Source organism: Polistes canadensis, unplaced genomic scaffold (genome assembly GCF_001313835.1).
Source record: "Polistes canadensis isolate GaletaPanama2010 unplaced genomic scaffold, ASM131383v1 scaffold_5, whole genome shotgun sequence".
NCBI lineage: Eukaryota > Metazoa > Arthropoda > Insecta > Hymenoptera > Vespidae > Polistes > Polistes canadensis.
In genome coordinates, this window is record NW_014569552.1 from 2,066,219 (window position 1) to 2,079,603 (window position 13,385).

The 13,385-nt window shown below is 30.2% G+C and overlaps 3 protein-coding genes across 5 annotated transcripts; 2 read left to right on the top strand and 1 right to left on the bottom strand.

Moving 5' to 3' along the window:
* Positions 1-3,944: 3,944 nt before the first annotated feature.
* LOC106788643 (RNA 3'-terminal phosphate cyclase-like protein) lies at positions 3,945-12,653 on the bottom strand. Of its 2 annotated transcripts, none has more exons than XM_014752100.1 (7): positions 12,451-12,653; positions 12,137-12,376; positions 11,904-12,067; positions 11,659-11,833; positions 11,429-11,579; positions 11,249-11,353; positions 3,945-4,029 (listed from the first exon to the last, which is right to left on the bottom strand). In XM_014752100.1, the coding sequence occupies exons 1-7, from the start codon at positions 12,590-12,592 to the stop codon at positions 3,981-3,983; spliced, it is 1,026 nt and encodes a 341-aa protein (XP_014607586.1). In that variant the 5' UTR covers positions 12,593-12,653; the 3' UTR covers positions 3,945-3,980. The 2 variants fall into 2 exon arrangements, with proteins under 2 accessions (XP_014607586.1, XP_014607576.1); XM_014752090.1 differs by lacking the exon at positions 3,945-4,029 and adding an exon at positions 10,733-10,929.
* Positions 7,766-9,264, top strand: LOC106788654 (glyoxal reductase-like). Of its 2 annotated transcripts, none has more exons than XM_014752112.1 (6): positions 7,766-7,918; positions 8,062-8,142; positions 8,223-8,330; positions 8,426-8,712; positions 8,786-8,993; positions 9,064-9,264. In XM_014752112.1, the coding sequence occupies exons 1-6, from the start codon at positions 7,858-7,860 to the stop codon at positions 9,201-9,203; spliced, it is 885 nt and encodes a 294-aa protein (XP_014607598.1). In that variant the 5' UTR covers positions 7,766-7,857; the 3' UTR covers positions 9,204-9,264. The 2 variants fall into 2 exon arrangements, with proteins under 2 accessions (XP_014607598.1, XP_014607606.1); XM_014752120.1 differs by having other exon boundaries at positions 8,786-8,987.
* LOC106788639 (tRNA-specific adenosine deaminase 1) lies at positions 9,244-10,711 on the top strand. Its single transcript, XM_014752077.1, has 3 exons — positions 9,244-9,955; positions 10,042-10,293; positions 10,372-10,711. Exons 1-3 carry the CDS (start codon positions 9,279-9,281, stop codon positions 10,649-10,651), a joined length of 1,209 nt encoding a protein of 402 aa, XP_014607563.1. The 5' UTR covers positions 9,244-9,278; the 3' UTR covers positions 10,652-10,711.
* Positions 12,654-13,385: the final 732 nt, after the last annotated feature.

The following is a 13,385-nucleotide window of genomic DNA, read 5'->3' on the forward strand; positions in this document are numbered from 1 at the left end:
ATTTGTTCTAAAAGATAATAAATTTAGGTAAATTGCTCGAAAGGTAGAAAAATCCCGTAGGGTCAAAAATAGGAAGCAATTTTTAAGGAGTCTCCAGCTTTTCTTCGACCGTTCTCGATTTGGCGAACTCACGAAAATGCGAACCGGATGTTTGCCAAATAAGAATGCAAATCGATGAAATGTCGTTCGGGAGAACGAAGCGGAAAAGTTTTGAGAATTGCGATGCTTCGAGGGAAGAAAACGTTATGTAACGAATAAGTCGTTCGGAAAAATGAATGACTTGACTCGTTGACTTGTACGTTGAACGAATAAAAGAATATAAATGTAATTATTCCTTGATCGTCGTGTGTGTGTATGTGTGTGTGAAAGTTATAAAATACGAATTTTTTAATCGAAAGGGGAGACAAAAGAACGTCGCGAAAAGAGGTGGGCCCTTCGATAGATTTCGATAAGTACGAATATATTTTATGCATATCACGCAATCGTATAATGAAAGACAGAAGGGGAAATCAGCTTCCGAATACGAAAAAAGTTCGTGTAAATTTTGCGTCGCCCCATCGTCATCTTCTTCCGCGTAGGGTGACTCAACGATTAAAGATTTCCTGCCCCGACTCCTCTTCACTGATGCATCATTAAAAGAACCTTCACCGAGGGTTGTCGTGTACAGTATAACTTCAAGAACCAATTCGCTTACTACGATCTTTTCCATGAATTCATGATTGTCGGTATTGTTTAATTTTTTGTTTGTTATGATTTATTAGTCAAAATTTCCCATAGGCACGATAATTAATGGTTTGTAAATTTTTATAACGTCACATTATATATCCCTACATATATAATGTTTTTCTAATTAAAATAATGTACGTTAATAATTTTTAGAATAAAAAATTAATACTAAGAATAATACTATGCATATATATTTATACATTGATTGTATAAAAATGCACAAAAATAAAAATATCATTGCATAAGATTGGATAAAAATATAAATCATAAAATTCGTTGATTGTACAGGTATTACATGTAATAAATATATAATAAAAAATATTTTCTCTAACTCTGAGTATAATTTTCTTTCTTTTTTTTTTTTCTTACGACGGCACATGTTGGTAAATCGTAGATAGGTGCGTGCAAGGATGCAGGCTGCAGGTAAGCACACTCAAATCCTTCGGTACTCACACCCGCGCAAACGGCCAACCTGCGTACACATGGACGAAGGAAAGAACGAAGTATATAAGAAAGAAGAAGTAAGGAGGGATTGATCGCGACGGAGCCAGGCAGGTGCTGAGAGCGACAGCTGCGAATTCGCGATCTTCCTTTACGAACGAAACAGAACGAAGCTTTCGACCCGCTCTTCTCCTCTCTCACTCTCTCTCTCTCTCTCTCTCTTAATGAACCATGCACCCAAGAACTTTCCTCCTCCTTCTTCTTCTTCTTCTTCTTTCAACCACGAGCTCGCATTGCATTATCCTGTGCATAGGTACAGTACAAAATCATAATAATACTCTTGAGGATAATCCTTTCATTTTTTCCCCTATTCTTTGTCCATATTATTTTCTTTATGTATTTTCGAATCTGAAAATTATTTCACGTATATTTTTTACGATAATAATATAATATTGTATTTTTATTATTATTCTCTTCTAAATTCATAATAATATATTTCTATTTATTTTTGTGCGTTAAAAAATATCTTTATTTAAATATTGCAGTTAAAAAATCATATTAGTCATTGTAAATTAAAATGAAAAAAAGAATAAAATATAATTGAGAAAGAAATTTAAAAAAAAAAAAGAAAAAGAATGAAGAAATATTTTTACCAGTCACGATACTTGTGTCTTCTTTAGTGTATATGAGCGCAACGTTTGCGAATAAAAAGGGTTCATACAAAGGTAGCTATAGGAAAAAAAAAAAAGAAGACGGAAATTTAACGGGTAAAGGACCGGCGCCTTTCATACTTTTCGAATAAATATTCATTCCTTTTATTTCCTTACGGACGAGTGCCGACCTCTCGAAGACATAACAGTTAATAATATCCATATTTATGAAGAAACGTAAGCATTTGAAGAGTGCTAGGGCAAAGTATCACGATTGATCTCCCTTGAAATTTAGATACGAATAACGAATATGGATTTTTACGATCTTTTCTCCATTTAATTGTCATGAATCTTAATTAACGCATTTTTTTGTTCGTTTGTTTGACGACGGAAAGCGGTTAGAAAGAGCTTGATCTAAAAAGTGGACAAAATTTACAAGAATTTATAATACGTATTACAAATAAAAGAAATAAATGAAAGTAATCGTATACTAGAAAGTAATCATAGTCATTTTTGTTTCTTCTATCATTAAAAATAAACATCTTCGTTTTTTGATACGCGAACGAACTAGACACACCTGGTAATAGATCAATTTTCAAAGTCAAACATATTTCATTACTAATTTGTGGTTCCAATTAATATTTACCGACGACAAGTCGATAAAATTAAAACAAGTAGATGTTATTTCATAAATGTTAAATAATGTATAAAGAAGAAAATTAATTGTTTCTTTTAAAAAACAGTCGTATGTAATATTTATATATCTTTGTTTTACATCAATGTTTTGGTTTGAGTACACCAGCTTGTTTTCCATCTTTCTTTCTCTCTTTTCTCTTTCACAGTCAAACGATAAACGGTTCCGCGCAGAATCTTTGGGGTAAACGACAGTTGGCGTACACGCAAACCCAAAGCGAACCGCACAAAGGTGCTCGTGAGACTCGAATTATGGGGTAGCAAAAGAACAAGGTAATTCATGTACTGCACGAGCGAGCAAAGAAACGAAACGAAGAGGAGACTCTGAGGTAAACAACGTTGACCCACCTTAGACCGGAAACACTGGCGATACGCATCTCTGGCTTGGCGAAAACGAATGTATATAAAATATACTACAAAGCGAATGCTTTTTATAATTCTTACTTTTTCATGAAATAAATCAACGTTTTTGTCTATCGATCGAGATACGTAAGAGAACTTACTAACACAATAAGATAAACTATTCATATGATTTTTATAAAGGATCAATGTAAAATGAAATAGACTTACTGAAATGAAAGTAAAAATGAGAGAGAGAGAGAGAGAGAGAGAGAAAGAAAGTGAAGGATCATAAAGGAATAACATCGACGGTCTCTTAATCTTTCTCTCTTCCACCTGGATCGACCCTTATGACTCATAATTGCTCTTTGCTCCTTGATCAAACCTGACCTTTCGACTACATGTTCTTTCTTCGCCCGCACGTTATCAATTAATTTTATTCAGGGCTCTTGACTTCAACTCGTTCTCACGATATTCACTAAAGCTTACAAACGTCACTGAAATTAAAATTGTGGAAGTAAAAGTATTAGATTGGATAAAATAAGAAGTTATAATTTCGTTATGTTATTTTTTATGAATTTAAAATTTATATATATATATATCTTTTCTTTTTTGAAACATTTTTGTTGTTTGAGTGAGACGTTTAATTCCACATAATCTATAATAAAAGTATATTTATAAATACCATAAAATATATTACTAAATTGAACGATAATACTACAATTTAACAAGTTTAACAAAAAAAATCAATATTTAATGGTGAAGATCTATGTAACCAACATTTATGTGCAGATTTTGAAATGGCATAACACTATGTTACCCGTATTCAACTAAAAAATTTAAAAGGACTACTATTGCCGGTCTCTTGAAATCCTTAAGAAAATAATCGATTTTAGAGATTCGATTGATACGAGTGCCGATGGATAAATTTTGCGTTATTAGAACAATTAAAACTAGTATTCCCTGTTATATATAATTTGAACCTTTCATTTTCGACATGATAAGTTTAAGAAGAACATGAATTTGTTCACTTACTACTTCGGTAGTTCTCTGATGACTCCAAAACACTTGTCTGCGCTGTAGGTTGAAATTGAGGTAGGTCGATCTATAGTGGATTTAAAATGAGGTAGGTCAACGTTGTTGTAGATAAAAAAGACACGGCAGCAATAGCAATAGTGATCTGAAAAAAAATAAATTAGTGTTATATTTGTTATTAACAAATTATAAAATTATAGACAATAACATTGTTATTAATAAATTATAAAAATTATAGACAATAACATTGTTATATGAAAATTTTCATTATCAATTATTTTAATAAAAAAAAAAAAGAAACTTGTATTTTTAAAGTAAATTAATTTATTTAATTATTTCTGTGATCATGGATATTTTATTGTTTTATTTAGATACAATCTAAACGACTGCACAAAGAATTGTATACGAACGGAACACTGACGTTATGACTGCTTTGCATGCAAAAGTTTCTAGATAGAGTACGATCAAATAGTTTATTATTTCTTCTCATACGTATATTTTAGATTTCTTGAAAATTGTACATAATTTACAAAATGAATCTATTATAAATCTATGTGGTTATACATAGTTATAAAAATAAAAATTTGTAAATATAATATAATATAATACATGTATGATTGTTGTTATGGTAATGTTAAAAAAATATTAAAAACTTGTTTTGTATGGGAATAGAAACGAGTCGATGAAGAGGAAAGACTAAAACGATTTACGGGATGTCGGCCACGAATTTCCAGGTGCGCTTACTGACAACGCAGGTGCAAGTCCACAAATCGTTCTCGAAAACGTATCGTTGGAAATATACGTTCTCTCTCCACATGTTCAAAGAGGAGACTTCTCGTCGCGATAATCAACGATTAGAGACTTCCCTTCGCGTGACTCCTCACTACGATCAATCTCGCTAAAACGATGCGGTTTTACGCGAATCGTCGCACGCGACCGGATCTATCGAGTCTTCTAACGAAAACGTAACTTAAGTTTAACGCCCGGAAGTTGCTCGCGAGAAGAAGGAAGAGTTAATTATCTAACATAATTTTCAGCTTTCGAACGCGAATTCTCTATTTATAAAGTAGAATATTATTTATTTTTTTAATTGTGTGTGTTAGATTTAAAAGAAAAGAAAAAATAAAATAAAATAGACACATTGTAATTTTTATATATTCGTGAATGTAAATATAATCTGTTAAATAATTTCAATCTAAATTCGATCAAAACGTTACTATTAATAATATTCAATGCTTTTATTTCATTGTGAACTAATAACACAAATGTAATTTATCAAACAGTTCTCACGATATATTTTTTCTTTCATGTAAAATAGTATCAGCTTAAGGGTAGATACATTTAATTTGTCTCAAGTACAGATGCGAGATGTTCGAATGGACATACGGGCTTTGAAGATGGCGGTAACTTCGTTAATCGCTTCGGTTCTTCTCATCGCGCGTTTCCTTCTTCTCCTCCTCCTTCATATTCTTCTTCGCAGAAGGAAGAAGAAGAAAAAACGTCGAATCATCTCTTCATCGGCGGGCCGAGGTTTTCAAGCTTTTTCGAATGACGCGCGAGCGCTAATGAACAAGATGTTATGCGAGGATAGCGCGTTGCAATGCGCGGAAAGTGATACACAGAAGTACCTGTGCTGAGTATAAAAGCTATAGACCGGTTATGCGAATATTGTTACTTCGTCATCCTCGGAACGTTGAAAAAATATAACCGACTCAGCCGATGCCTTTCCTTTGCCTTTTTATACTTTATCTTCTTTATTTGTAACAACATTGAACGACGTTATAAAAAAAAAAAAAAAGCTTATGAACGAAAGAACTCATTTGACTCGGATCCTTCAATTTAGCACTTTTAAGTGAGAATTTATAAACGATTACATAAATTTGCAAAAAAAGTCGTTTTTATTGATACTTTTAATGTAAAAAGGTAGCTAATTAATCGAAACATGGTAAGCAACCAATTAGCAGGAAAATACTTGAGAAGAATTGTGCATTCTATTACGAAATATCGTAACATCGACTGTTCAAGTCTTCCTGCGTGAAGGTTACTAGATGATTATACCAATTTGCTTATCTGAAGTAAGTATGAAAAAAAAAGTATAACCCTTCTGTATTATAAATCGACGCTACCCTTCGTTCCTGTTCCTCTTTAATGCATTTAATTTTATATTTTTTCTCCATTTTGTTCTTTTTTCCTCCACTTTGGCGAACAATGCGGGTACCACCTGCTCGAAGTCGCGCGCTTGTCGCCTTCTTTCTTCCTTCAAGAAATTTCTTTTTATTTTTATTAAACATAACTACGAATCATTCGAGGAGTTTAAAAATGCGTACGCAAATCGCTCGATGAATCGACTGATTTCGTGGACGACGAACGAGGGAGCTTTCATGGAACTTGGTGGAAGAAGAAACATTCTTGGCACGTATCGATGGAAGAAAGGTGATTATTAGGAAGTTCCTCTGTTCCATCTAATTCGATTGCTTCGATGTAGATTATACGTACACGGTATGCATATATGTATATGTGTACTACTTGATTGTATCACTCTAAGGGACAAAAAGATCTTTGTTGTTTCATTAACTACTGTAATAGGTACCTTTAATTAAACTAAAACGATTCTACGAATCAACTTACGAAACGTCCATAGTAGTAGTGTCAAACACTTTCTTAAATTAAATTTAGTGATCTATGATTATATATGAGTTTGACATCACTGATCTATAGGATTTTTTTCTTGTACAACTCGATAATGTATTACTATATACTACATACAATTAAGTGAATGTATAATACAATATACATACATACTTTTGATAAAAAGAAAAGAATAAAATGAAAGAAAAGAAGAAATGAAGTTTAAATAGGTACGATCGGCGCCGAGTAATTAGCATCCGTGCGTATGTTGGACACGTGTGTAAACGTAGTGCGTATGTACAGATGACACAGTCGTTCAATTGAGAAAGAATGCGCCGCTTAGAATTACTAATTTTCTGACAAGCTTAACGCGAGTTACGCGCACACACGTTTGGAGGAAACGCCGTCGTGAGATGTTTATCGAGAAAGCTTCTAACGAACGTCTCCTCGTTCGTACCTCAACTTATATTATGTATCTTCTATATATGAATAACTTCTCCGATGGCTTCTCATCTCTTTCCATGCTCCGTCACGTCCCCACTATTTAAATCTTTATGATCGAGTAGGGTATACCGTATACAATCAATCCATCTTATTCTTTATGGAATATGTATATTGAATCATTGAAATTGATGGGGAATGTAAGATACGATCCTAGTCTTCTTGCAAATAAGATTTGTTATATGAATTTTATTTATTTATATTCTCTTACCGTTATATGGCTTCGAAAAATAACAAAATTCAAGAAGAGATAGATGAAACATGTATACAACATAAATTTTATCTAGAAATGTCCAATTACGTAAGGAAAATAATAATTGACAGAGTAATTATTTGTTAAAATAAACGCATTGCCATTGCAAAATTAATCTATCTATAAATATTGAACGTTTCAATATTACTAGCAATATAAGTTTATTGACCTTTTTACATCGATAAAATACTCTGTAGATACCGGTAGATCATTGACTAACTGCTTTGTAGAAACTCTGTAGATCATTGATAAATTAAACCGTAGATACAGTTTTTCTGTTTATATTTTTAATTTATATTCATTTTTATTGTTAGTATATTTCATTAGTTATTATAAAGTAATTATAAAAATATAATATTTTGATAATAAATATTAAATGTATAATTTTCTTGTGTAAATTGTAAATCTAAATTATCAATGCTCGAGAAAGATTGAGTTGATCGAAGTGCACTCTAGTATTTCTTTTAAGAAGTTTCTCAGCCAGTGTTATATCAAACGATTCATGTCGCATGGTCACCAAGTCTAAAATTGGGTGCATATCATTTATATAGTTATATTTTTAAACAATTATAATAGTATATGAATTAGAATATGAATGTTTCGAGTGAATGCATTCATCTTTCGAGTGGTTATACTATGCCACTTATTGGAAGTGAGAATGCTTTTTAAAAATAAAATATAATAATATTGATAATTTATAACTCTTTTTTATCAACTGCAATATATTTCATTGGAAAAACATACAATAAGTTGTATTTTAGCCATTATTTTATTTGCTTTATGTTGTATTTTTAGTTGGAACTTATAAAATACAAGGAAGAGAAACTATTTATGAAGTAATCGATGAAAGCTTGAAAGTAGGTTTTAGATCAATTGGTAAGTGGAGTCATATTTTCTTATTTTTTATACCTTTAACATTTCTTATATTTTTATAAAGTTGAATTCTTGTCACTTAGATACAGCAACAGTATACAGAAATGAAGAAGACATTGGATTCGCTTTAAAGGAATTATTGCCTAAATATAATCTCCAAAGGAAAGATATTTTTATTACTACTAAACTAGGTATAAATTTAATCAAAAACCGTTGCTTTATTTATTATAATGTTTATATTGAAATAATAATTATTAAACATTTAATTTAACTTTTTTTTATAAAGCACCCAGCGATAATGGAAATGCGGAAGGTATACAACAATCGGTTTTAAAATCTCTTAAATCACTCGGTCTTTCTTATATTGATTTATATTTGATACATTGGCCTGGAGCTGCACGCATTCCTGAAAATTCTCACCAAAATAAACATTTGCGTGCTTGTACCTGGGAAAAATTAGTGGAGCTGCACAAACAAGGCTTAATAAGATCTATTGGTGTTTCTAACCATACTATTGATCATTTAAAAGAATTATTGAATAATCATTATGGTGTAAAACCTACAGTTAATCAAGTATGTTAGATGTAACATTCTTAGGACTAATTTTAAGCACTATACAATATATTTATTTTTTTGTTACGTACAGGTTGAATGTCACCCGCATTATCGTCAAGAAGAACTAATTAAATTTTGTAACGTAGAAGGAATACATGTACAAGCGTATTCCTCTTTGGGTACAAGTACCAATACCAGTCTTCTTAAAGATCCTGTTATTAATGATATTGCTATGAAACTTAATGTATCTCCAGCAAGATTATTATTAAAATGGGCTTTACAACAGGGCATTAGTAACTGTTATTACGAATATAATTTATTGTTAAATATTATTATATTTAAGATAATTTTATTTTATGATTCTTTCAGGTGTTATTCCCAAGGCTATAAAAAAAGAACATATACGAGATAACATAAATTTAAATTTTATTATCGATGAAGAAAAAATGAAAAGTTTATCGTGTCTACCACAAATTAAATATGCATGGGATCCACAAAATGTTTATTAATCAAATTAAGCAAGTAAAATAATATATTAAATTACAAATTAAATTGATTAATATAATAAGTATTAAAAAAGCACAATGAACAATTTTCCGAATAAAATAGCAACGCTTTGTATTGAAAAATACAATGCATTGAAAAAAAATGGAAAACCAACTGATAACGAGTGGACAATATTATCTGGAATTATTTTAAAAACAGAATGTGAATCTTTATCTGTAGTATCGCTTGCTACAGGTACAAAGTGTATAGGAGGATTAGAATTAATTAAAACTCCTCCACACGAAAGAGGTTCGAAACTGAGTGATTCTCATGCAGAAATACTTGCAAGACGTGCTTTCTTACGTTATTTGTATGATCAAATAGATATTGTATTAAGTGGATTTAAAAGTAATATTTTATTTCTAAACGAAGAAAATAAATTAGAAATGTATCCTAGCATATCATTCCATTTTTTCTCCAGTCAAAGTCCTTGTGGAGATTGTTCTATATTTCCTAAGAATGACATAGATGAGGAAGAATGTCCCGCAAAAATTAGAAAAACGATGCATAATGATCAAGAAAAAACGACATTAGAGTTATCTGTCATTGAAACCAATACAGACATACACAGAACAGGTGCAAAGTGTTTAAAAACTGAACGATATCAAGATCTTAAATTACCAGGAGCTGACTATCATATAACTGGTCCATTACGAACAAAGCCTGGTAGAGGAGATCCCACATTGAGTTTATCATGTTCAGATAAAATGGCAAAGTATGAAACAAGTAATTTGTATAAAAATGTAATAATAAATGAAAAAAGAATATAATTTATATATTAAGTATTTGATAATGTTTTAGGTGGAATGTTATTGGGATACAGGGTTCGCTGTTATCATTATTCATTTCACAAATAAAATTGGAAAGCATTACTATCGGTAATGGATGTCCTTTTTCGCTAGAAGCTATGGAACGAGGCTTGTGTAAAAGATTCAGCAATAAATTACACGTACCACAAATTTTTCAAGCAGACATTGCTTTTGCTCATAGAAAAGCAGGAAAAAGAATAAATCCATGCTCATCAAGTATTATATGGTGTGCTGTTAGAAAAAGGTTTATATATTTATATTTATAAAATACTGTTGTGAACGATAGCAACAATAGTATTAGTAATTTATAAAATATCTACAGCGAATTGGAAATTGCTGTACAAGGCAGAAAGCAAGGAATAACTAAAAAAAAGAAAGGCCATAACTTACTTGTTAGTCGACGTGAACTTTTAAAAATATGTCTACAAATTTGTGATAAATATCAAAATATTAAAACAAATATATTTCATCCAAAGAAAATTACGTATTACGATTGCAAGCAGTGGGCTTTTCAATATCAAAATACTTGGAACCAATTAAAGAAGGAAGTTTTCATTTCTTGGCCAGGTAAACCATTATATTTGCAAGATTTTATATTATAATGACAATTAAAGTATAATGTTTGAACATATATGCAGGTGAGGAAAATATTATGTACAATTTTAAATAATTTTATACTTATATCTTAAAGTTTTTAAAAAATTGTTATTTTTAAATATATTTAATATAAATATTTTATAATGTTCGTTTACTTAAATTAGTATACCCTATACCGACACAAGTTAAGGTTACCTGATCTTTTATTTCATCTTCTTCTTTAACAGATTCAATTTTAAAAACTATTCCGAGGAAATCTCGTAAATCTCTTAAAAATTGTATCCTAAAAAAAAATATTAAATCATTTGTTTATTATTTGTTATTATTACTCTTCTTTTTATGGGTTTGAGAGGAACTTTTCTACAACATCATTTCAAAACCCAGCCCATTATATTTTCATAGAAGCCTTCTTATTATCTGTTTCGAGTCAACAGTATACGGTGTTCCAAAGTTGTAACTCACCTAAGTACTAACAGTGTCCATCGTTGCTAAACTTTAGTGATCTTATGAAAACTAATTTTTTCAACGAGGCGAGGCCGTTAACTCTAGTCACACATTTATTCTAGTTTATAATATATTATTTATAATATTATACTACTTACATTGATTGGGTTAATGGTCCTGTTACAATTTTAGACACATCCTTTTTACCAAGTACCATAAATAATGCTGCCATACTTTGGAATGGAGAATCGACACATCCATTTCTGAAATTTAATAACAATTTAAATTGATCTTCTTAATTTTTCAAAATTAAATATAAGTTTTCTTTATTCCTTTACCGATAAATTTCATCAAGTAATATCATAGCTGCATCTTTTCCAAGATCTTCTGGTACACAAGGTAAAGAACCTGTTGTCATTAAAGGTGAACAAGCCTCTCCACTGAGAAAAATACCATTGGTTGTTTCAGCAGTCAAACTTATAGCAAAACCTGATGCATGTATTATCCATATTATAGTAGTGTAAAATATTAAGAAAAGTGAATTTGTTAATTAATACTTTATATATACCTGGTGATTTGCCACTGGCTGCACCTCTACAATGATCCGTATGTATATATATATCTGGTAAAAATTTTAATAATACACCTTTAGCAGATTCAACCATACGATTGGCAATTGCTGGTGAAACACGTACACTACAAGAAAGTCCTCTAATACGTTTAACCATACCACTATTTTGAAGCTACAAATAATAAATAAATAATTTTATAACAGAGTGAGAGAGAGAGAGAAAGAATAATAATAGAAATTACTTGTATAGATTTAAGAGTACGGCAAAGCGGACACTTAAAATGTATTTCTCCACCTCCTAGCGGTACCATTCCTCTCTTTTTGATATTAAGCTCGATATCTGTATCTACTATAAATCTTTTTAATAATGGTATACATGACGCTTTAATTCTATCCACAGATGGATCTGTTCAAAATATAGAAATAAAATGTCAGTAAAAGATAACCTTTTTTATATAGAAAAGAAATTACATACCCAATGTATTACTCGTTACTCCTCTAAGCTTGATATCAATAGGTATTTTACAGAAAGGTGCTAATATAATGACAGCTTCTAAATAATATCCAATTCCACGCTGCAAGCTACAATCATGTTCTAGTTCTCCACCATTTAATAAACCAGGATTGTAATATAAAGATGTGCCTGTTTCATTCAATTCTACTCTAGTACCATTAGTAATTTTATCTAATAAACGTATGAAGCTTATTTCATATTCTGTAATAATATATAATACATATTAATATACCATGTAATTTTAACCATAACACATGTCTAATAACAAACCTAACCTCTTAATCCAGGATCATCGTCTTTGGTTCTTATATTAATAATGCGCACTGGTTTTCCAGATAACGTCGATAATAAAAGACGATATCTTAAATAATTACACCCTTCGTATATTAAAACTTTATTTTGTATTTGTGCCGGCATCTTTAATACAAAATATGTACACAAATGGAACACAATCAACTCAAATTTCGGAAATGAATATGACTCTAGTAGTACTTGTTGATTTTCTTCGACTATAATTTGTTTTAAATAATAATTCTGTTTAATATATTACTTGTGTCATAATTTTTCTCTTAATTTAATTTTAAATAATGTAACTAAAAATTAGAACCATAATATAACAAATATTTGTTAAGAAATGTTAATCGAGTTTCGATATGACCAAGGTAGTCACATTTTAAAATGATGTTAGATATAAAATATATTTAATTAGGGAGCGGAAAAAACTAATTACTTTTATAATGTTTTATGTTAATCTTTCATTAACTAAATATTATTTGTAATGGAATGTATAGTATATAAAATATTATAATCATTACAAGGAAAGTAATATCCTGTTTAGAAATATTTGATGCAATTCAATATAACGAATAAATGATATAAAAATATTGCAACAAAAAAATGCAATATTATATATTATATTATACATTTATTGCATTATTTATTTTAATGTATTTTTATTACTCGAAATTAAAAGTGCGAAGAGTTATTAGGTCATCGATTAGAATTATTATCTGCTCTGACATTAGATTAAATGTGCTCGTATATATGTGCACTGTCAATGAACTCTAAGTTCATTGATGGTCCACGAGCAAGGATAGCTAACGGGGAATCTAAATTAATTTTTTAATTAATAATTTTAATAATGCAGAAAACAAATGAAAATATTTCATAGATATATTATAATATAAAATATATTTCACTGATATTAGTA

Bases quoted from the DNA above. Each gene is read 5' to 3' on its own strand.
- LOC106788654 (XM_014752112.1), top strand. From the start codon at position 7,858: ATGAATGTTTCGAGTGAATGCATTCATCTTTCGAGTGGTTATACTATG. The intron at 7,919-8,061 runs GTGAGAATGCTT...TTGTATTTTTAG, and splicing joins TACTATGCCACTTATTGGAA to TTGGAACTTATAAAATACAA. The intron at 8,713-8,785 runs GTATGTTAGATG...TGTTACGTACAG, and splicing joins TAAAACCTACAGTTAATCAA to GTTGAATGTCACCCGCATTA.
- LOC106788639 (XM_014752077.1), top strand. From the start codon at position 9,279: ATGAACAATTTTCCGAATAAAATAGCAACGCTTTGTATTGAAAAATAC. The intron at 9,956-10,041 runs GTATGAAACAAG...ATAATGTTTTAG, and splicing joins TGTTCAGATAAAATGGCAAA to GTGGAATGTTATTGGGATAC. The intron at 10,294-10,371 runs GTTTATATATTT...AAATATCTACAG, and splicing joins TGGTGTGCTGTTAGAAAAAG to CGAATTGGAAATTGCTGTAC.
- LOC106788643 (XM_014752090.1), bottom strand. From the start codon at position 12,592: ATGCCGGCACAAATACAAAATAAAGTTTTAATATACGAAGGGTGTAAT. The intron at 11,834-11,903 runs GTAATTTCTATT...TATTATTTGTAG, and splicing joins GTACTCTTAAATCTATACAA to CTTCAAAATAGTGGTATGGT. The intron at 11,354-11,428 runs GTAAAGGAATAA...ATTAAATTTCAG, and splicing joins TTACTTGATGAAATTTATCG to AAATGGATGTGTCGATTCTC.